This window comes from Lolium rigidum, chromosome 7 (genome assembly GCF_022539505.1).
Source record: "Lolium rigidum isolate FL_2022 chromosome 7, APGP_CSIRO_Lrig_0.1, whole genome shotgun sequence".
Taxonomy (NCBI): domain Eukaryota; kingdom Viridiplantae; phylum Streptophyta; class Magnoliopsida; order Poales; family Poaceae; genus Lolium; species Lolium rigidum.
In genome coordinates this window covers 151,084,406-151,108,849 of record NC_061514.1, presented here as the reverse complement: position 1 = coordinate 151,108,849, position 24,444 = coordinate 151,084,406, and the positions used below count along the sequence as shown (strand labels likewise).

General features: G+C 43.3%; 1 protein-coding gene and 1 pseudogene across 1 annotated transcript; one reads left to right on the top strand and one right to left on the bottom strand.

The window, feature by feature from the left end:
• The window catches only part of LOC124672156, a 28,568-nt pseudogene extending 20,219 nt beyond the window's left edge, over positions 1-8,349 (bottom strand).
• Positions 8,350-8,508: 159 nt separating this feature from the next.
• LOC124674064 (40S ribosomal protein S27) lies at positions 8,509-10,485 on the top strand. The gene is made up of 4 exons (XM_047210096.1): positions 8,509-8,609; positions 8,710-8,811; positions 9,467-9,495; positions 10,141-10,485. Exons 1-4 carry the CDS (start codon positions 8,607-8,609, stop codon positions 10,265-10,267), a joined length of 261 nt encoding a protein of 86 aa, XP_047066052.1. The 5' UTR covers positions 8,509-8,606; the 3' UTR covers positions 10,268-10,485.
• The last annotated feature ends 13,959 nt before the right edge of the window (positions 10,486-24,444 follow it).

Below are 24,444 nucleotides of genomic sequence, written 5' to 3'. Positions count from 1 at the left end.
ATGACCGGGCATGCGAAGAAACTCGGTGACTTGGGAATAGTGATTCCTAACAGATCGGGGATTAATCGTGTCCTTCAATCACCGCCACCAAGTTACAAGAACTTTGTGATGAACTACAATATGCGAGAACATGAACAAGGAGTTACCTGAACTCTTTGGCATGCTAAAAGCTGCTGAGATTGAGATCAAGAAAGAGCACCAAGTGTTGATGGTCAACAAGACCACCGGTTTCAAGAAACAGGGCAAGTCTAAGGGAAAATTCAAGAAGGGTGGCAAGAAAGCTGCCACGCCTCCTGTGAAACCTAAGAACGGCCCTAAGCCTGATGCTGAGTGCTATTACTGTAAGGAGAAGGGACACTGGAAGCGAAATTGCTCCAAGTATCTGGCTGATCTGAAGAGCGGCCTTGTCAAGAAGAAGAAAGAAGGTATATCTGATATACATGTTATAGATGTTCATTTCACTGGTTCTCGTTCTAGTACCTGGGTATTTGATACTGGTTCGGTTGCTCATATTTGTAACTCGAAACGAGGAACTAAAGAATAAACGACAACCGCTGAAAGATGAAGTGACGATGCGCGTTGGAAACGGATCCAAGGTCAATGTGATCGCAATCGGCACACTTCCTCTACATCTACCTTCGGGATTAGTTTTAAGCCTAAATAATTGTTATTATGTACCTGCGTTGAGCATGAACATTATATCCGGATCTTGTTTAATGCAAGACGGTTATTCATTCAAGTCTGAGAATAATGGTTGTTCTATTTTTATGAATAATATCTTTTATGGTCGAGCACCAGAAAAGAATGGCTTATTTCTATTAGATCTCGATAGTAGTGATACGCATATACATAACATTGATGCTAAACGAATTAAATTGAATGATAATTCTACTTATATGTGGCACTTGTCGTCTTGGTCATATTGGAGTGAAACGCATGAAGAAACTCCATACTGATGGATTACTTGAATCACTTGATTTTGAGTCACTTGATAGATGCGAAGCATGTCTAATGGGAAAAATGACTAAGACTCCATTTTCTGGTATAATGGAGCGAGCTACTGACTTATTGGAAATCATACATACCGATGTGCGGACCAATGAGCGTAGCATCGCGCGGTGGTTATCGTTATGTTCTAACCTTCACAGATGATCTGAGTAGATATGGGTATATCTATTTCATAAAACATAAATCCGAAACTTTTGAGAAGTTTAAGGAATTCCAAAGTGAAGTAGAAAATCAACGTAACAAGAAGATTAAATTTCTACGATCCGATCGCGGAGGTGAATATCCGAGTTATGAGTTTGGCATGCATTTAAAGAAATGTGGAATACTTTCACAATTGACACCGTCGGGAACACCACAACGAAACGGTGTGTCCGAACATCGTAATCGAACTCTCTTAGATATGGTTCGTTCTATGATGTCTCTTATCGATTTGCCGTTATCATTTTGGAGTTATGCATTAGAGACAGACCGCATTCACTTTAAATAGAGCACCATCAAAATCCGTAGAAACGACACCGTATGAATTATGGTTTAATAAGAAACCTAAGTCTGTCGTTCCTTAAAGTTTGGGGTTGCGAAGCCTATGTAAAAAAGTTACAACCGGATAAGCTAGAACCCAAAGCGGAGAAATGCGTCTTCATAGGATACCCTAAGGAAACTATAGGGTACACTTTCTATCACAGATCCGAAGGCAAAATCTTTGTTGCTAAGAACGGAACCTTTCTTGAGAAAGAATTTCTCACTAAAGAAGTGACTGGAAGAAAAGTAGAACTCGATGAGATTGATGAATCTATACTCGTTGATCGAGTAGCGCAAGATCGGAAGTTGTACCTGCACCGCCTACACCGGCAACGAGAGGAAGCTAATGATAATGATCATGAAACTTCAAACGAGGAAACTATCGAACCTCGCAGATCGACAAGGGAACGTGCCACTCCCGATTGGTATGATCCTTGTCTAAATGTCATGATTGTGGATAACAATGATGAGGACCCCGCGACGTATGAAGAAGCGATGATGAGCCCAGATTCCAACAAATGGCAAGAAGCCATGAAATCCGAAATGGGATCCATGTATGATAACAAAGTATGGACTTTGGTAGACTTACCCGATAGCCGAAAGGCTGTCGAGAATAAATGGATCTTCAAGAGAAAAACAGATGCTCGATGGTAATATTACTCGTCTATAAAGCTCGACTTGTCGCAAAGGGTTTCCGACAAATTCAAGGAGTTGACTACGATGAGACTTTCTCACCTATAGTGAAGCTAAAATCTGTGAGGATTTTGTTAGCAATAGCTGCATTTTTCGATTATGAGATTTGGCAGATGGATGTCAAAATGGCGTTCCTTAATGGAGACATTGAGGAAGAGTTGTATATGGTACAACCCAAAGGTTTTGTTGATCCTAAAAATGCTGACAAAGTATGCAAACTTCAGCGTTCAATCTATGGACTGAAGCAAGCATCAAGAAGTTGGAACCGACGCTTTGATAAGGTGATCAAAGACTTCGGGTTTATACGAGTGTCATGGAGAGGCTCGTATTTACAAGAAAGTGAGTGGGAGCTCAGTAGCATTCCCGATATTATATGTAGATGACATATTATTGATTGGGAATGATATAGAACTATTAAGCAAAGTGTAAAAGGTTATTTGAATAACAGCTTTTCAATGAAAGACCTTGGTGAAGCATCGTATATATTAGGCATCAAGATTTATAGAGATAGATCAAGACGCCTAATAGGGCTATCACAGAGTACATACTGGACAAGATTCTAAAGAAGTTTAGAATGGACGAAAGTAAGAAAGGGTTTTTACCTATGTTACCGGGCAAGGTCTTGAGTAAGACTCAAGGACCGGCTACGGCGAAGAAAGAGAAAGGATGAATCAGATCCCCTATGCTTCGGCAGATAGGCTCTATTATGTATGCCATGCTATGTACAAGACCGGATATAGCACATGCTGTTAGTTTGACTAGCGAGATATCAAAGTGATCCAGGAATGGAGCACTCGGACAGTGGTCAAGAATATCCTGAAGTACTTGAAAAGAACTAAGGATATGTTTCTTTGTTATGGAGGTGACCAAGAGCTCGTTGTAACAAGTTACACCGATGCAAGTTGGAACACCGATCCCGATGACTCTAAGTCACGGTCTCGGGTACGTGTTTATATTGAATGGTGCCGCAGATAAGCTGGGCAAGCTCGAAGCAGTGCACGGTGGCGAAGTCTTCAACAGAATCGGAGTACATAGCGGCTTCAGAGGCTTCATCAGAAGCGGTATGGATGAAGAGGTTCATTGTAGAGCTTGGTGTGGTTCCTAGTGCATTGGACCCACTAGTCATATACTGTGACAACATGGGTGCCATCGCCAATGCACAAGAACCAAGGTCACACAAAAGGCTGAAGCATATAAAGCTGCGTTACCACTCGATTCGCGAGTACATCGAAGATGGAGAAGTAAAGATTTGCAAAGTACACACCGATCCGAATGTAGCGGATCCGTTGACTAAAGCTCTCCCTAGGGCAAAGCATGACCAACACCCGTAATGCCATGGGTGTTAGGTTCCTTACAATGTAATCTAGATTATTGACTCTAGTGCAAGTGGGAGATCTGTTGGAGATATGCCCAAGAGGCAATAATAAAAGTGGTTATTATATATCTTTATGTTTATGATAAATGTTTATATACCATGCTATAATTGTATTAACCGAAACATTGATACATGTGTGATATGTAAACAACAAAGAGTCCCTAGTATGCCTCTTAACTAGCTTGTTGATTAATGGATGATTAGTTTCATAATCATGAACATTGGATGTTATTAATAACAAGGTTATGTCATTGTATGAATGATGTAATGGACACACCCAATTAAGCGTAGCATAAGATCTCGTCATTAAGTTATTTGCTATAAGCTTTCGATACATAGTTACCTAGTCCTTATGACCATGAGATCATATAAATCACTTATACCGGAAAGGTACTTTGATTACATCAAACACCACCGCGTAAATGGGTGGCTATAAAGGTGGGATTAAGTATCCGGAAAGTATGAGTTGAGGCATATGGATCAACAAGTGGGATTTGTCCATCCCGATGACGGATAGATATACTCCGGGCCCTCTCGGTGGAATGTCGTCTAATGTCTTGCAAGCATATGAATAAGTTCATAAGAGACCACATACCACGGTACGAGTAAAGAGTACTTGTCGGGAGACGAGGTTGAACAAGGTATAGAGTGATACCGAAGATCAAACCTCTGGACAAGTAAAATATCGCGAGACAAAGGGAATTGGTATTGTATGTGAATGGTTCATTCGATCACTAAAGTCATCGTTGAATATGTGGGAGCCATTATGGATCTCCGGATCCCGCTATTGGTTATTGGTCGGAGTGAGTACTCAACCATGTCCGCATAGTTCACGAACCGTAGGGTGACACACTTAAAGTTGGATGTTGAAATGGTAGTACTTGAATATGGAATGGAGTTCGAATATTTGTTCGGAGTCCCGATGAGATCCCGGACATCACGAGGAGTTCCGGAATGGTCCGGAGAATAAGATTCATATATAGGATGTCATTTTATGTGAATTAAAATGTCGCGGAAGGTTCTATGGAAGGTTCTAGAAGGTTCTAGAAAAGTCCGGAAGAAACCACCAAGGAAGGTGGAGTCCACATGGGACTCCACCTCCATGGCCGGCCAACCCTAGTGGGGGAGGAGTCCCAAGTGGACTCCCCTTAGGAGGCCGGCCACCCTCCATATGGGAGGTGGAACTCCCACCTTTGGTGGGAGTCCTAGCTTGGCTAGGTTTCCCCTCCTTTTGGAAGGTTTTGGTTCGGGTCTTATTCGAAGACTTGGAGACTAACTCTTGGGGATCCACCTATATAATGAGGGGCCAAGGGAGGGGCCGGCCACCCTAAGACCACAACCCGGCCGCCCCTTGAGTGGCCGGCCACCCCCTCCCAAACCCTAGCCGCCCCTCTCCTCCATAGCTCCCGCGTGCTTTAGCGAAGCTCCGCCGGAGTTCTCCACCGCCACCGACACCACGCCGTCGTGCCTGTCGGATTCAAGAGGAGCTACTACTTCCGCTGCCCGCCGGAACGGGAGGTGGACGTCGTCTTCATCAACAACCGAACGTGTGACCGAGTACGGAGGTGCCGCCCGTTCGTGGCGCCGGAACCGATCGTGATCAAGATCTTCTACGCGCTTTTGCAAGCGGCAAGTGAACGTCTACCGCAGCAACAAGAGCCTCATCTTGTAGGCTTTGGAATCTCTTCAAGGGTAAGACTCGATACCCCCTCGTTGCTACCGTCTTCTAGATTGCATCTTGGCTTGGATTGCGTGTTCGCGGTAGGAAATTTTTTGTTTTCTATGCAACGTTATCCTACAGGTTTCAGCCGGTTAACGACGTTAACTGACAGTTAACGGTGTCTGCCACGTGTCAGTTTGCATGACGTCAGCAGTCAACGGCCTCCCGAAAACACTTCTGCAACGGTCCAATTTTCCATGGCGGAAGGGCGCCCAAACGCGACGAACCGAAAAAAACGTGGTAGGACTTTGCCTGACGCAGTTTGGATCACATAACCCATATCGTCGGGTTAGGCCCATAGGCGACGAAAAAGGGGCCATAATTGACGAAAATTGGACGTTGAGTATCAGAACTTTTCTTGTAGTGTGTATGGGTTAAAGGTTGACCCTTGATGTAGACCTACCGTGATTGGAAAGGTATCGGTCTCACTACCACCTGCGCGGACACTTGTCACAAAACGGGCGTACATATCTCTGATGAGGGTAATGTACTTTGTTGGGACTTTGTGCTTATCCAACGCCCACCACATGACCATCCTTTGTATCTTGTCATACACCTTCTCCAAGTCGATGAAGACCATATGTAAGTCCTTCTTTTGCTCCCTATACCTCTCCATAAGTTTGCAAAGTAAGAAAATCGCCTCTTTAGTCAACCTCCCAAAAACCAAATTGGTTTTTAGTTACATTCGTCACTCGCCTCAAGCAATGCTCGATGATTCTCTCCCAAAGTTTCATAGTATGGCTCATAAGTTTAACCCCTTGGTAATTAGTGCAACTTTGAACATCTCCTTTATTCTTGAAGATAGGTACTAATATGCTTTTCCTCCACTCTTCGGGCATCTTGTTTGACCCAAAAATATGGTTGAATAGCTTAGTTAGCCATAATATTGCCAGGTCTCCAAGGCTTCTCCACACCTCAATTGGGACATCATCAGGTCCAAGGGCCTTTCCTCCTTTCATCCTTTTGAGGGCCTCTTTAACATGAAGCTGTTGGATTCTCCGCATGAAACGCCTATTGATGTCGTCAAAGGAGTCATCCAGCTTGGGCATAGTGTCCCCGTTCCCATCATTGAATAACCTATCAAAGTACTCCCTCCATCTATTCTTGATCTCTTCATCTTTCACTAGAAGTCGATTAGCCTCGTCCTTGATGCACTTAACTTGGTTTAGGTCCCTCATCTTCCTCTCACAAATTTTCGCCATCTTGTAGATATCCTTCTCGCCTTCCTTGGTGCCTAGTCTAATATATAGCTCATCATAGGCCCGTCCCTTGCTCCACTCACAACTTGCCTTGCATTCTTCTTGGCATCTATGTACTTCACCATGTTGCTTGTACTTCTATCGTGGTGCCAACTCTTGTAGCACTTCTTCTTCTCTTTGATAGCCCTTTGGACATCCTCATTCCACCACCATGTGTCCTTTGCTTCCGGCTTCTTACCCTTTGTCACTCCAAGCACCTCCGTAGCTACCTTTCGTATGCAAGTACCCATCTTCAACCACATGCTATCTGCATCTCTCTCTTCTCGTCCCATGATCATCCTCTCCCGAAAGGTCTGTTGTGCTTCCCCTTTGAGCTTCCACCACTTTGTTCTTGTGATTTTGATGCCTTTATCCTGCATCACACGAGCGTGAAAACGGAAGTAGGCTACCATAAGCTTATGTTGCATCACAACACACTCCCTAGGGATAAGCCCTCCTATCTCTTCTTCTAGTGAGGACAAAGTCAATCTGGCTAGAGTGTTGGGAACTACTAAAGGTCACTAAGTGAGATTGCCTCTTCCTAAAGAAGGTGTTAGCGACTAACAAGTCATAGGCTACCGCATAGTCTAGGATGTATTTACCCTTTTGGTTTGTGTCGCCATACCTGAAGCCTCCATGCACACCCTCAAACTCTATGCTAGTTGTGCCCACATGGCCATTGAGGTATCCTCCAATGTAGAGCTTCTCATTTGCAAGTACACTTCTGACGATATCCTCCAAGTCCTCCCAAAAATATCTCTTAGCGCTCATGTTGAGCCCAACTTGTGGGGCATAAGCACTAACAACGTTCAGGACAAGGTTCCCAACAACTAGCTTGACTAGGATGATCATATCTCCCTTTCTACGAACGTCCACTACTCCATCCTTAAGGCTCTTATATACGAGGACGCCTACGCCGTTCCCAGTACCGGTTGAACATGGGTACAAAAGCTTTAAGCTGGTATTCTCGACTTCCCTCGCCTTTTGACCCGCCCATCTAGTATCCTCGACACAGAGGATATTTACACGTCTCCAGATCGCAACATCCACTAACTCCCGCAACTTCCCGGTCAAGGATCCTACATTCCAACTAACCACCCGCAACCTATTTTCCTCGGCTAGCTTGCTTGCCCTTTGCATCCGTCGAGAGAGATGCAAAGACCTTTGCTCACTTAACACTACATCCAGGCGAAGATTTAGCGCGCCACTAATGTGGTGGTGACCTGACCCTTGCTTATTTGACACCACATCCGGGTTATGATATGGCGCGCCACTAAGGCGCTGGCATCCCCGCCCTTGCTCATTTAACACCATACCCGGGTTCCGATATGGCGTATCGCTGAGAGGGTTACTGAATTTCTATTGGGTTTCATATCTATAGGAATGACTGGCTTTTACGTTGGCTCGCCAAGCCTAACACAACCCTTCTCCTTTACCCGTACTTGGGACCGGCTATTCCTAAAAGGCATACACATCAAATAAAAAAATCTTTGATGAAGATAAAAGTTACATAGAATTTCTTTGTTGTCGATGCTCATATGGGATAGTGCTAGCCGTACAAAAGCGCACAAGGGTCAGGTCCCAGATTTGAGTCCTCACTTCTTCCTTAATTAATAATCCAGGGTGGAGTCTCCCTCTTGGTAATTTTTTGCCATGCTTTTGCAATGAGGTGTGTCAGTACTCAATACTACTTTGTAAATGAAGAAGAGTTGTGTCTAGTATTACATTTGCCAAATTTTTTTTTTTGAGAGTTTATTACATTTGCCAATTGGCATTACCAGTAAGTCAGCCCTCATAATGGCCCATGAGCCTATACCCGGCCAATCCCCAATAGAATCGATCAGCACCTTACGGCCCACGAGAAAAAGGCCTACCCTAGATCTGGTGGTAACCCATCCGACGGCGCAGATTCCCTCACTCCTCCTCTATAAACACTACCCCAACCCTAGACACGCCCAGTTTCTCTACTCTCCCGCAGCCGCCGCCTCCTCTTCGGATCGTCCCTACCGGAGACCAGAGAGCGCGGTGCCCGAGCAAACCCTAGCCTTTCACCATGGTACGGCCTCCGATCTCTCGACCTCCATGTTCTTCCTTTGTTTGAGTTCTCGGTTTTGATTTGCGGTTCTGAGCCCTGTTATTCTTGTGCGGTGGTGCAGGTGCTCCAGAACGACATCGACCTCCTGAACCCGCCGGCGGAGCTTGAGAAGCTCAAGCACAAGAAGAAGCGCCTCGTCCAGTCCCCCAACTCATTCTTCATGGTAACCCCCCCTTGGACACTTCTCCTCTCCCTGCATGATACCATTCTTTGCCCCCGTGCAGCGGTTCCGACACATGTAGGCGTAGCCGAAGATAGTTCATGATACCATGGGTTCGTGCTGGATTACGCGTCTGGTTGTAATTATTTTCCAACGGTGTCTTAGGTTAGTGCCTAACATCATAGGCTAGTTTTGTCGAATGTCAGTACACACCCAAGTATGTATGACACACGTATTACCAGGTGCGTTGAGGGATTAGACAATCTTTATGCTAGTTCACGATTGCTGGTTCTAATTATTTCCCAACGTTGTTGTAGATTAGTGACTGATATCATAGGTTAGTTTTGTTGACTGTCAGGCCTGAACGGCACCTGCATTACCAAGTGCGTTGAGGGATTAGACAATCTCCATGCCAGTTCACAAATGTATGGGCCAACAGTGAAATGCTAGTCTGAATGATGCTTGTTTTTCTGAGGATCCGTCGAATCATATCTCTGATTGGGTACTCATTACCTTATTATGTATTGTCACTTGTTTCTGGCTATTAAATTATGGCTGCAATAGTTCAAATGCTACATTTCTTATGCTTCAGTTTGTCATGATTATTTTGTTGTGAGGATTATAGTTGGTTCTAATCATCCAGTGTTAACTTTTGCAGGACGTGAAGTGCCAGGGGTGCTTCAGCATGTAATATTTCTTATCTGTTTATGTTATTTGCAAGAAAACTTCTTATCTGTTGTGTACATTTGGTGCTGATTGTCTTTGATGTTCCTGTGATGTTGAGCATGGCATCATTTAATAAAACTTTGTTGCTATTTGTAAGTAAACTGGAAATGTCTATATGTGTATCCAGTTGTTGTATGTCATGAACATGATTTATTCTAATGCTATGTGTTCAGCAATGCTTTTCTATGACTGCATATGTCTGACATGTTATTTTTTGCTAAAGGTGTATCGTTAACTGTCCCTTTGTGTGTTTTGGTTCTGCATTGTACTTCACTTATATTAACATGCTAGCAGTAAAAATTATCCTTTTGATACCCTAGTTTGAGACATCATCCTTGTAAACCAACATGTTCCTGCAATTTTCATTGTTTCATAATTGGCACTTGAATCAAAAGTCTCTTGTGTATTCTACAAGTTTGATTTTCTTCATTCTTGTATGCATCATATATTGATTATTTATAATCTCATTTGGACCATTAATTGCTAGGTCTACTTGCCATGGTTGACCCATTTCAGTGTTTGTTGATCAGAATTTACTTTAATGTGTTTTTATTACACTTATTGTCTTATGGTTGTTTACGTACTTAACTCTTTCTGTACTTGCAGCACTACGGTGTTCAGCCACTCCCAGACTGTCGTGGTTTGCCCAGGCTGTCAAACCGTGCTCTGCCAGCCAACAGGTGGGAAGGCCAGGCTAACTGAGGGATGCTCCTTCCGCCGCAAGGGCGACTAAGGCTATCGAAAAGCAAGCCACCGTTGATCAAGGTTTTAGTGTTTCCAGGATGTAGTCTGAAATTTTTGCAATGTCAGCAAAGTGAACCCATCTTTGGTAATTTGATATCTCGCTGGAGTAATATTATGACACTGGTACTATGCTCTGTTTGGGTTGTGAGATCAGACTAGAAGTGCTGGACCATATGGTTGTCATTGATGAATTTCTGTTATGTGTGATGTTGAGTGCCCTCTGTTATGTTGCTGTTGTTTCATTGGTTCCTTCTTCACTGATATGCTAGCTGCCCAAGTTAAGCCTTGTTGCCGTTGGTGCGTGTCCGGTGTTGCAGTGGAAGGGACGCAGTTGATGCTTTATACATCTTGCAACATTTAGATATCTGCAAAATTTGGCATAAGGGGTACTTTATTACTCTATACCCCTGTTATCTGCGTTTGGTGTGCTTCTCCAGAACGAGGAAGCTCTCTGCAGGGAATACCAGCTATATACTTTATTTCTTACTATCCGAGTGAGAGATTTGAACTAGACGTAATCCATGACTTGGCAGCTAGTGTGAAATCTGGAGTTTAGGTTGAAAATTTTGTAGTCGTCCTGAAATGTTAATTATCAATCATCGTGTACAAATTGCAAGCCTCAGTAGGTAGGTGTGAATACCATATATATCAGCCAAATTTGCTAATGAATGTATCATTTGTGTCTCAATGCTAAATTTGTGCCATGGACCAATGGGAATCAGTACAGGTTTACAGTACTTCATGTTTTAATTTAGGGCCTAGAATTATTCTAGGACACAGTAATAGGAAAACGTAGGATTAGAATGTCAAATCAAGTTGAATCATACATGATTTAAAACCTGCATGATTTTTTAAAAATAACGTTTAATTTAGAGGAAAGGTTTGAGTGGATGTTATTTTTCCTCCAAAAGATAGTGCAACACAATTCAACAGCAAAAATTCCTATGCATCCTAAGGATCAACCCTTGGTGCACATAACAAAAATCCCAATAATGAAAATCTTACAAAATTTATATAAAATTCATTTAAATCAAACATGCACTTAACTTAAGGGTGAGCATGAAAATTTTGACGCTGCGGCGCGACACCATCGACCACTGGATTTCGAAATCGGTGGCCAGATGCCTTTTTTTTCTTTTCAAAAAGGCAAAATAGTTGGGCCCACAGCTGTGTTCTCGCCTGGCAACTTTTGCATCACATCGCGCTGAGGGGCTCCGTGGGAGGATTAGCTTAGTGGGATCTCCCCGCGGCTGCACAATCTCAATTCCAGGAACTGAGTAGTCCCATGTTAAAACTTTTCTTCATCAGATATTTGATGTTATAGAAGTCTATCGTACACTCATGTTGACTAGTGACTACTGTATGATTGGGCATTCACATGTACGCCCACTTTACATGGTCTTGGCTGCTCCTCTTGTTCATAGCGTTCAGCAATACACAATGCCTAAACCTTAAGGACTTAACAACTTTGCATTCCAAGCTCGTTGGGCTTGTGGCAGCCCCTATAATGTCTCGTGCAGTCCCAATACTTTTCCTTCCCTCCCTTCCTTTTAAAACCCTAGAGATTGAGCTACATACTCCAACCCAATATGATCACCATTGAGGAGCACGCACCATCTATCTTCTCTTTTAACTTGCAGTAGAAGAATCGACTCAGCACTTTGCGTTCGTCACCTTTATGCATGATCGCTTTATGAAGTGGAGTAGATAATGTACTTCCTCACAACGAAATTTCCAGGAAATTTCGTACGAAACTACTGACGAGGGTGAACGCTAGCTCCTACAAAGAAAGCAAAGGTTGAAAGAGTTCTGTGGATGTATACACTATGCTCCTTTTGTTTTGTGACAGACTTAAAGGAGACGAATTCTGCTACAACTAATGCACACTTTGGGCGTTGTCTGGAAAGATGCAAAGATAAGAAACGGTGTAAGATTTCCCGACGATTGGGAAGCCTGATCAAGAGATAAGAAGAGGCTAGCTGTGATGGAGCACGGCAATTTTGGTTAGCACATGCCTTGGAGGTTAGCTGTTGAACACGCAAGATCACACTGAAGGCAATATAGAAAAGATGGCGAGAGACATGGTCATTTAGCGTGGTTCATCAGTGAGGCCTATATCTATGAAGCATGACTACGCGCACTCTCGGTCATAACTTGTAGGGCTTTCGGACCACGGTCGAGGTCCAATAATGCTGGGTCTACGAACAAACTGTAACGGAAAGTTTGTTACGGACATACGTGGCTTGCACTCTGGGCGAAATTCTCTTGGAGCCAACGATGAGTCTGCCCAATTGTCTGATGACACGGAATGCGTCCGTAAGTGGATTCCACAAATCCGTTCTGTAAGTGTAGCATTACTGATTAAATTTACCACATAATTCTCTACCTTTGTTACATAAAGATGCACACTTAAATGACGATACAGTATAAGAACCCGACTCCGACACATACTCTACCTTAACCCTACTGCAGCTTCAAGTCCTAATAAGTTTGTAACCTACCCTTAAGATAGCTGGTAATATATCAATATCTAGAAGATTTGGCAAGTACATGAGACCTCCTATGACAACTCAATGTCAAGAGCGATTTGAGACACATCAAGATGCATAAAGCCAAATTATATATAAAAAAGGAAACCAAGATCCCAAGGTATGCATCAACTAACAGCGACATCAACCAGTGCCCTACCAACACATGGGCCAAGTGAAGTGATACCTTCGATCCGGATTACAGATACATTATCGTAGCTTTTTTAGTAGAAGATCAAGGTTTAATTGAACCTTGGGAAGAATTTTCTTGGTGTAAGATTACGTTATTTGTCAAGATCTTGGGAGCTTGGTTGTCTTCCTTCACTGGCTCTTTCCACCTTAACATCTTTTTTGTTGTGTATCGATGGATGGAGATAGGCTAGGGCCTAGGATTCACCTGCAGCTGTGCGTATATATGGGATGCATATAATATTAAGCGCAGCATGAGTCATGTTCAAATAAGGATAAATATTGTGGATGACACGTCCTAATTCTCTACGGTTTTTGCGAGCTACTACAACTATAGACTTTTGATCTACTACCACATCTCTGCACCCTAGGGTATTAAGAAGTCATTAATTAATTAATTAAACAGATCAAAGCATTACACATAGTGACGTTACCGTGATCCCAAATGGATCTCAGGTCCTCTATTCTTCTAACCCTTCTGTCACTGGGTTTCGATCTAGAGGTTGAAGCACCACTCATACCCCCTCATTATCTTGATCGATCCTTGAAACTCGGGCACCTGACAAGACTTTAGATCGAGACAAGAGATGATAAACAAGAACAAAATCCTATTCAAACTCAACACAATATTCCCATGTTAGAAGATGGACATATACGCTGCGAGGCTTCACCCAAGACCGCAACCCGTGAGGATTACTCACTCATAACGAGATCAAATGTCATTAACATTGCAAAGATGGATTCAGTATCAATATCAAATAGTCTTACAATATCTCCAATCACGGAGATCGAGATTTCAAAAGTAGATGGACTATGACTATGAAGGTGGAGAAATGGATGTGGATATGGTGATGGCTGCGGCTCGGCGATGGATCTCCTCCTTAAATGTGATGTGGTGTTGGCGACTGCGACTCTCTCTTGCGGCGTCTAGGGGAAAATTATATAGGGGTCCCTTCACGGAAGTTGCTAGGGTTGACTTGGCCGAGGCGGCGACACCCGATACGGGTAGCCATACGGGCGGACTCTTCCCGTATCGCGGCTCGTTAAACCTTATGGAGGCCTCCGGCCTTTGACTCGGGAGTATTAGCAACTCGTGATTATTCATTAATTGGCCTAGATAAGTGCATATTTCTGAAAGGAAAAAATTGAAGATAAGATTTCCACATCGCGGTGGTAATTAGTCATTAATGGCAAAGATAGAGAGAGATTTTATCAATTCTTGACAAATATGAGATTTAAACATGGAGTATAGATGCTAGATTATGCAATTATCAACATCCCAAGCTTAAACCTTGATCGTCCTCGAGCAAGAAACCAAAGATAATAAATAACTCGGTATTCAAACCGAAATAATGAGAAAACAAGATCACTTACAATTGGTAGTCTCATGCATCATCACTTCATCAATCTGAAAGCTAGCATAAATAGAGTAATGGCAAGAATACTATGCAGGTTTCGATAAGTCAAGACAATCATAATAAAGATGTTATAAACAAGAACAACTAGATTAACAAGTTTCTACTCCAATTCTTCTAAATAACTCTCACACTTGCCATGGAACGAGATAACAGTTTCATACTTAAGTCAATTAAGATTGAGAGATCATGCCAAGAGATGCTTAGCCAAAGAAAAATTCATCAACATACACATCAATAAATAATGGGTATCTAACACCTCTTTTCTATTCTTTGCTCTTTTAGAACTTTTCAAACTTTTATTAACGAGAACGTGCCCAAATCTAGCGAGTTTAATCAGACTGTGTAGACTTGGAAAGGCACTCGTGAACGCCACCATTTTTTTCACTTTTGGTTTAATAAGAGCATCTCTAACAGAGCCCGTATAAACGCGAACTGAAAATCCAGAGTTCATTTCACCGAACTCGTGTTTACGGATCGAAAAATCGCTGGCGCAGAATAGAGCCCGTAAACCAAAACTGTAAAACGGAGTGGCTTCCGAACCCGTGAAGGCAGGGTTTATCACAGAATTGGTAAATGATCAACTATCAAATGCAAACAACTCAAGCATAGTTCATAGTTTTATATCAAATGACACAATCATAGCAAATAGTTCATAGTTCATGGCAGAAAGTTGCTCATTCTCCTCACCACCTCCTCTCACCGCCATCATCAAACGGAGGTAGGACCGCCGTTACCATCATCGCCACCACCTCCATGCGTCACCGATCCACCACCACTTGCCTCTTCACGAGCTAGTTTTCGTCTCTCCATGATCTCCGCCAAGGCCTCCTTCCACCACTCCATTTGTTGGTTATTCATGTTCTTTGTGTTCATCATCATGATCTCCCTCTCTTAGGTCAATAGTTGCTTCATTGCTTTGGTCTTCTTGACGTTGATCCTCAAGTCCTCCAACTTTGCCTTGTTCCTTGCTTCCTCTTGGCTGGCTTCAACCTTGGCAAGACTCACCTCTTTCTTCTTCTCGATGATCACAAGCTTGGTCTCCAAAGTCTTGGCCGCTATCACCTCCTTGGACTTAATCATTTGATCAAACTTGTCCCTCAACAATGCTGCCTCCCCCTTGAGCTTGAGCCTCTCTTTGGCCTTCTTGTTTCCCTCTGGCTTGTCATTGTTCCGGCCCTCCTTCTCATCCTCGGTATCGTCCAGCGCAATCATAGCATCTTTCTTGGGTGCTATTTCTTCGTCCCTCAATTGCCACTTGGGGAGGTGTTGAAGCACATCAAAACAATGTCGCATCGTGAAGCTCTTGCCCTTGCTGCCGGCCATGTCTCTATACCTCGCATCGGCAATGCGGTCCTACATTTGCAAAACAAATATGAAATCGTCAAGGTGTGGCCACCAAACCAAACACAAATTGTGCAAACATAAAAAACAAGCAAATTCACTCACATATTCGTCCACAGTTGCGCCGCTAGGAGGATTTGACACCACTTGATCCATTGCTGCCGCCCACCGGCTGCATGCCGGTTTGATCGCGTCCCAACATCCTTGGAGGGATCGGTATGTGCGATCGACAAGATGGCGAACACACGGTATCCGTTTATGGAATTTGTCCTCGATGCTTTGCCTGTAGCGCTTCCCGGTTTGATCGGTGCCGGAGACTGCATCCATCCCCACGGCGGCCCAAGCTCGGCACAAGTCGCATCTTCTATTTCTGTGTAGTTGTTCGCCCTTCTTTTCTTCTTCTTTCCATCAGCCTCGACCTCGACTATACCTTCGTCGCCTTCATATTCTTCCCCATCATCCCCTTCTCCCCCTTCATCCGCGTCCTCCTCCCCATCTCCGCCCATCCCAATGTCGAACGGAATGTGCGGGGTAATGTTAACCTCGTCCAACATCTCCATGTACGAGGCGTTGCTGTTCCTAATAGTACACAACCTCAATTTCTGCTCGCAATTAAAAAACGAGATGGAGTTGTAATTTTTACCTTGTTGGCCCATCGTCGAGCACGTCCCGGGCGTCGTTCGCGTTGGCTTCCGGCGGCAGCGGCGACGGTGTTGACGGGGATGGGAACGGAGGCGGGGCGCTACGGCTCGTCGTCGTCTACGATTTCGTCCTCTTCGGCGCCGAGTTCTTCGTTTTGACGCGGGATGTCTTCGGCGCCGTCGGCTTCGCTGTGTCCGCCCCTTTGGCGACAGCCGGGACATCACCGCTGGCTGCCGCGGCACCAGTTTGCGGGACCACATGCGTTCCCGCGCGCCACCGCTTGAGGACGCTCGTCGACGAGACCATGGTCGCGACGTCGACGGGGGTGGCAGGGGTGGTTGGTGTAGCAGGAGCTCCGGCGACCGCGAGAGAGGGTGGCGGGGCCTGCGAGCTAGCTCCGGTGGCCGTTGGGGTCGATTCGAGACTCATGCCGACGAGATCGGGCGATGGCGGCGCAGAGGACGGTGAGGGCGCGCAGATCGGCAGTGGCGGCAGTTGGGAGGAGGTGAAACTTCCGTCGCGCGCAACGCAGAGCCATGAGAGTGCTAAATTTTTCGTTCCTCTTCCGTATGATGTGCCCCTACAAATACAGGTCGAGTAGGGGTTTCGGTCTCGTCCCGAAAACTTTTCTTTAGTTCTAACTACTTTACGGTAGCTGCACCGATTTGCGAACCGAACCCTTAAACTTGCAGTTATTTTTCGGTTTTGCCCAGTTTACGGGCTCTGCTAGAGATACTCTAACGATTTCTCGTAGCGAGGAGTACACTTACTTTTGCTTGCAACGCAGAGCTATGAGAGTGCTAAAATTTTACCTATTATAGCATTGCTGCTACATATGCTAACTCAATATCTGAAATCCAGAGATTTCCGCCGTGCATGTGCATATCCTTTGTTAGCCAGCGGACTTGTTAGCATACGATGGAGTGTGATACTGTTGTAGACACGCATAAAGCTATATCACACTTTAATCAACATGCCAGATTTGTGCGTGCTCTCCACTACCTCTGGACATCAAATTCTTTCCAAACAAATCATTTCTAAGAGTTCTATCAAGTCAATCATAACATCTATGGTGTTCAACATTTCAAAGGTTAAACTTCTCAAAAAAAAAACTCCCCCGAGTCTTCATTTGCAGACTTTTTATTATTTGGCAATACCTATTTCAAAGGTAAGACTCGGTTAACTAAATGAATTAGAGTAAATATCCATTAATCAAATTATTCATGCATATAAAAGCTTTACTCTAATTATCACGAATTACTCCAACTAGCATAATAGTCTTAACATTACTACTAGCTATAATAGACATTCAAATATTAAAAGTGGGAGACATCGAACATACCTCTCGTAGGGATTCACGTTCCTCTTCCGTATGATGTGCTTCTTGGAAACTCAGGTAGATTCCCTCTTCAATTAAATTTGTAGGAGGCAAATGGAAACACTTTTGAGCTGAAGGACAAAAGGAAAAAAAATCTCTTTGGTATTTTGGAGAATTGGGACATAGAGAAAAGAAATTGGCGATTAAGCTAATCTATTAAAGACTTCAAATAAAACAAAACAAAGTGCAAAGTGTTTTCCCCAAAATAAACAATTAAAAAGAAGATTTCAACATAGTGGTGGTAATTATTCATTAATGACAAAGATAGAGAGATATTTTATCAATTTCTTGACAAATATGAGATTCAAACATGGAATATAGATACTAGGTTATGCAACTATCATGAAGGTTTTCCAAAAACAAGTCTTCAAGGCGTTGAAGTATAAATGTATGTAACATCCCAAAAATTTCAAATCAATAAAGAGACAATTTCCATTCTTCAAATTTTGGAACCAACAAAAACTTTAATTGATTTATATGTGTTGCATAGTATTAATGCATGTTTGTGTGACATTGCCATGAGGTGTGTTTGAATTGATTGATAATGTTGCTAAACCCTAAACCTTGATCATTGGATCAAAGAGAGAGAAAGAAAAAGAAAAGAAAGATAAAAATAACACCACATATGAGCCTATGGCTATTTTTGCAAAACTCTAACCTAGGCCATTATGCTTTGTGCCAATGGTATGAAAACATAACTAAACACATAATAACAACTTTTGAATCAAAGAAATACCAAGCAAATCAAAAGATTTAGCAAAACTCACTCATATAAGATAATGGTCAAATCTGACTTTTATATCAGGGTACCCACTTTGAGCCCCTGTATTAAGAGATTTCTAAACCAAACCTGCCCAACACTTTGCACCTCATCCAAGACCTCATCAAGGTGAACACTTTTGGTGTTGACCACTTGGACTGGTTCCTTTTCAATTGATTAATATAAGGATGCCAAGTGGCAACTTTGAAGCAGATTTTAGATCATACCACTTTTAGATTTCACAAAACTTTGTCCATTTTGCAAACCAACACCACCACTGTGTGCCAAACTTTATTTGAATCACACCCATGCAAAAGTTTGGAAAAATTCAAAAATTAAGTTCTTGCGGCCATTTCATCGAACACATGGTGTGCACCAATCTGCCAACCCTAGACATGCTATTAACCAGCAGATTTTAGCCTCAACCATCAAACCTAGGTCAGCATTATCTTCCTGGTTAACTCCTTGGACAATGCCAGGCCTTGGTACCCCCTGTACCTAGATGAAATTGACCAAACCATGCCATGCCGTGGTGGTCATGGCACACCACATGCCATCTCCCTCTCCACTCCCATCTAACCTATGTCACCATGTCCTGGACCTCCCTCTCACTCCCCTGAACACGTTGGACACAGCCCCTAGCCAAGGAGAAGCCAGCACCAGCCAGCCCAGGACGTGCCCGTGACGTCCAGAGCATGCCAGACGCCGACGTGTGCACGCCCGGAGCGCGCCAGAGCATCGTCGCGCCCCGTCAGCCTCGTCCTCCCATTGACCTCTCCTGCACCGTGCATCACTACGTCACCCTCTACCTCCCAGACACGCTCGCTTGTGCCGAAGAGGATGGTCGCCGTCGTCACCGTCGACGACTTTCCGCCACGGTACTGCGAGCTCGCGTCACGCTCCTGCTCGCCACGGACCACCGTTTTCAGTGCCGTCAAGCCCTCCGTGGTCGCCATGACGCCGCCAACACCGCTGCATCATCGCCCACGCTGCTCCGCCGCTGTATCGCCTTCGCCATGCTTGACCTGCCCCGCGCGCCTCGGCACGCCGTCGCAACTATAAAAGGAGGCCCCTCCTCTCCAATTCTCCACGCCAATATCATTCTCTCATCTCATAACCTCTCCTCGAGCTCTCCCTTGTGCCAATTTACACCGTAGCCCGCCAATTCATTGCCGGAGTGCTGCGGAGCCGCCGCAGACGAAGGCGATGCTAGGAGCCGCCCCAAGAGCCGCCGCTTGTACCAGGAGAACCGCCGTCGTCGACAACCTCGCCGTGCATCCTCGCCGACGATCGCTGGAGCGCCGGTGAGCCGCCGACCCCCTAGTGCTTGCCGCCAGTGAGGTTGTGCTCACCGTCGATGATGACGAGCGTGAGCCGTCCGATCTGGATCTAATCCAACGTCCCCCTTTGATCCATACCGTTTCGGCGTTTATAAGTCGCTGACAGGTGGAGCCCCTTGTCAGATGGCCCGCGTGTGCAAGACACACTGCTGGGCCGGCCTTTCTCTCGTTTTCTCTCACGGGCCCATTTCCTTTTCCCGCCAAGCCCAGTTATTCAAATCTGATTTAATTCATTTAGTTAAAATTCAATACTGATGCCAATTTCAAAATTAAAAATAGAAAGATCTACTGAGCCAAATTTTATGAATTTGATATTGTTGGAAAGCTTATGAAATTGTCTAATCAACTACACTTGTCTCAACCCTAGATTTGTTGTAGAACTCTTGTAGTAAAAATAACAAGTCAGTACCTTTTTAAAATTCAAACAATTATTAAAAATCAACCATAACTTATTTTGAGTTGATTCCAACTCTCATAAATCACATTTCACATACTGTACATGAATATGTAAAAATATAGCATATTTGTTACCATGATCAGGGGATAGAGAAAAATAATGGCTTTGTGGCCATTTCTAGTTGATACGTCTCCGACGTATCGATAATTTCTTATGTTCTATGCCATATTATTGATGATACCTACATGTTTTATGCACACTTTATGTCATATTCGTGCATTTTCTGGAACTAACCTATTAACAAGATGCCGAAGTGCCGGTTCTCGTTTTCAGCTGTTTTTGGTTTCGAAATCCTAGTAACGAAATATTCTCGGAATTGGACGAAACAAAGACCCGGGGGCCTATTTTTCCACGGAGCTTCCGGAAGACCGAAGAACATACGAAGTGGGGCCACGAGGTGGCGACACCACAAGGCGGCGCGGCCCGGGGGGCCCGCGCCGCCCTATGGTGTGGCCCCTCGTCCGGCCCCCGACTCGCCCTTCCGCCTACTTAAAGCCTCCGTCGCGAAACCCCCGAGGCGAAAAACCACGATACGGAAAACCTTACCGAGACGCCGCCGCCGCCGATCCCATCTCGGGGGATTACGGAGATCTCCTCCGGCACCTCGCCGGAGAGGGGATTCATCTCCCGGAGGACTCTACACCGCCATGGTCGCCTCCGGAGTGATGAGTGAGTAGTTCACCCACTGGACTATGGGTCCATATCGGTAGCTAGATGGTTGTCTTCTCCTCATTGTGCTTCATTGTTGGATCTTGTGAGCTTCCTAACATGATCAAGATCATCTATCTGTAATTCTATATGTTGTGTTTGTCGGGATCCGATGGATAGAGAATACCATGTCATGTTAATTATCAAGTTATTACATATGTGTTGTTTATGATCTTGCATGCTCTCCGTTTCTAGTAGAGGCTCTGGCCAAGTTTTTTACTTTTAACTCCAAGAGGGAGTATTTATGCTCGATAGTGGGTTCATGCCCGCATTGACACTGGGACGAGTGACGAGAAAGTTCTAAGGTTGTGTTGTGCTCGTTGCCACTAGGGATAAAACATTGGCGCTATGTCCGAGGATGTAGTTGTTGATTACATTACGCACCATACTTAATGCAATTGTCTGTTGCTTTGCAACTTAATACCGGAGGGGGTTCGGATGATAACCTGAAGGTGGACTTTTTAGGCATAGATGCAGTTGGATGGCGGTCTATGTACTTTGTCGTAATGCCCAATTAAATCTCACTATACTTATCATGTCATGTATGTGCATTGTTATGCTCTCTCTATTTGTCAATTGCCCGATCTGTAATTTGTTCACCCAACATGCTTTTATCTTATGGGAGAGACACCTCTAGTGAACTGTGGACCCCGGTCCATTCTTTAATACTTGAAATACAAATCTGCTGCAATACTTGTTTTTACTATTTTCTCTCGCAAACAATCATCTTCCACACAATACGGTTAATCCTTTGTTACAGCAAGCTCGGTGAGATTGACAACCTCAGCTGTTTCGTTGGGGCAAAGTACTTTGGTTGTGTTGTGCGGGTTCCACGTTTTCGCCGGAATCTCCGGTGTTGCGCCGCACTACATCCCGCCGCCATCAACCTTCAACGTGCTTCTTGGCTCCTCCTGGTTCGATAAACCTTGGTTTCTTTCCGAGGGAAAACTTACTCGCTGTGCGCATCATACCTTCCTCTTGGGGTTGCCCAACGAACGTGTGAAATACACGCCATCAAGCTCTTTTTCCGGCGCCGTTGTCGGGGAGATCAAGACACGCTGCAAGGGAGTCTCCACTTCTCAATCTCTTTACTTTGTTTTTGTCTTGCTTTATTTTATTTACTACTTTGTTTGCTGCATTATATCAAAACACAAAAAAATTAGTTGCTAGCTTTACTTTATTTACTGTCTTGTTTGCTATATCAAAAACACAAAAAAATTAGTTTACTTGCATTTACTTTATCTAGCTTGCTTTATTTACTACTGCTAAAATGGCCAACCCTGAAAATACTAAGTTGTGTGACTTCACTAGCACAAATAATAATGATTTCTTATGCACACCTATTGCTCCACCTGCTACTACAGCGGAATTCTTTGAAATTAAACCTCGCTTTACTAAATCTTGTTATGCGAGAGCAATTTTCTACGGTGTTAGTTCTGATGATGCTGCTGCCCATCTCAATAATTTTGTTGAACTATGTGAAATGCAAAAGTATAAAGATGTAGATGGTGACATTATAAAATTAAAATTGTTTCCTTTCTCATTAAGAGGAAGAGCTAAAGATTGGTTGCTATCTCTGCCTAAGAATAGTATTGATTCATGGACTAAATGCAAGGATGCTTTTATTGGTAGATATTATCCCCTCGCTAAAATTATATCTTTGAGGAGTAGCATAATGAATTTTAAACAATTGGATAATGAACATGTTGCTCAAGCTTGGGAAAGAATGAAATCTTTGGTTAAAAATTTCCCAACCCATGGACCGACTACTTGGATGATCATCCAAACCTTCTATGCGGGACTAAATTTTTCTTCGCGGAACTTATTGGATTCAGCTGCTGGAGGTACCTTTATGTCCATCACTCTTGGTGAAGCAACAAAGCTTCTTGATAATATGATGGTTAATTACTCTGAATGGCACACGGAAAGAGCCCCACAAGGTAAGAAGGTAAATTCTGTTGAAGAATCCTCTTCCTTGAATGATAAGGTTGATGCTATTATGTCTATGCTTGCGAATGATAGGACTAATGTTGATCCTAATAATGTTCCATTAGCTTCATTGGTTGCCCAAGAAGAACATGTTGATGTAAACTTCATTAAAAATAATAATTTCAACAACAATGCTTATCGGAACAATTCTAGTAATAACTATAGGCCATATCCTTATAATAATGGTAACGGTTATGCTAATTCTTATGGGAATTCTTACAACAATAATAGGAATACACCCCTGGACTTGAAGCCATGCTTAAAGAATTTATTAGTACACAAACTGCCTTTAACAAATGCATCGAGGAAAAGCTCAATAAAATTGATATTCTTGTTTCTAGAGTTGATAGTCTTGCCTCTGATGTTGATCTTTTGAAATCGAAATTTATGCCTAATAGGGATATTGAAAATAAAATTGTTACTACAGCAAATGTCATCCAAGTTAGAATTAATGAGAATATAAGATTAATGGCTAAACTGCGTGCTAGGTGGGATAGAGAAGAAAATGAAAAACTAGCTAAAAAGGAAAATGTAGCTAAAGTTTGGACTATTACCACCACTAGCAATGCTAATGACTCATATGTTGCTGCACCTCCTACTATCAATGGTAAAATAATTGGTGTTAGCAATGCTTCTACTCCTAGTGCAAAGCGCGCAAAATTACCTGAAACTGCTAAAACTGCTGAAACTGCTTGTGATAAAGCTGCTGAAATTTTTTCCAACCTTGGGGATGATAATCCCATTGCTTTAGATTGTAATGATTTAGATTTTGATGATTGCCATATCTCTGAAGTTATAAAGTTCTTACAAAAACTTGCTAAAAGTCCCAATGCTAGTGCTATAAATTTGGCTTTCACAAAACATATTACAAATGCTCTCATAAAAGCTAGAGAAGAGAAACTAAAACTTGAAACTTCTATTCCTAGAAAGCTAGAGGATGGTTGGGAGCCCATCATTAAAATGAGAGTCAAAGACTTTGATTGTAATGCTTTATGTGATCTTGGTGCAAGTATTTACTGTTATGCCTAAAAAAGTCTATGATATGCTTGACTTGCCACCATTGAAGAATTGTTATTTGGATGTTAATCTCGTCGATAATGCTAAAAAGAAACCTTTGGGGAAAGTTGATAATGTTCATATTATGGTTAACAATAACCTTGTCCCCGTTGATTTTGTTGTCTTGGATATTGAATGCAATGCATCTTGCCCCATTATATTGGGAAGACCTTTTCTTCGAACCGTTGGTGCTACTATTGATATGAAGGAAGGTAATATTAAATATCAATTTCCTCTCAAGAAAGGTATGGAACACTTCCCTAGAAAGAGAATGAAGGTACCTTATGATTCTATTATTAGAACAAATTATGATGTTGATGCTTCATCTCTCGATGTTACTTGAGTTACACTTTCTGCGCC

What these genes read in the sequence shown, in the direction of transcription:
- LOC124674064 (XM_047210096.1), top strand. An exon ending in CCCCCAACTCATTCTTCATG is followed by an intron (nt 8,812 to 9,466) that starts GTAACCCCCCCT and finishes TAACTTTTGCAG; the next exon opens with GACGTGAAGTGCCAGGGGTG. An exon ending in TGCCAGGGGTGCTTCAGCAT is followed by an intron (nt 9,496 to 10,140) that starts GTAATATTTCTT and finishes CTGTACTTGCAG; the next exon opens with CACTACGGTGTTCAGCCACT.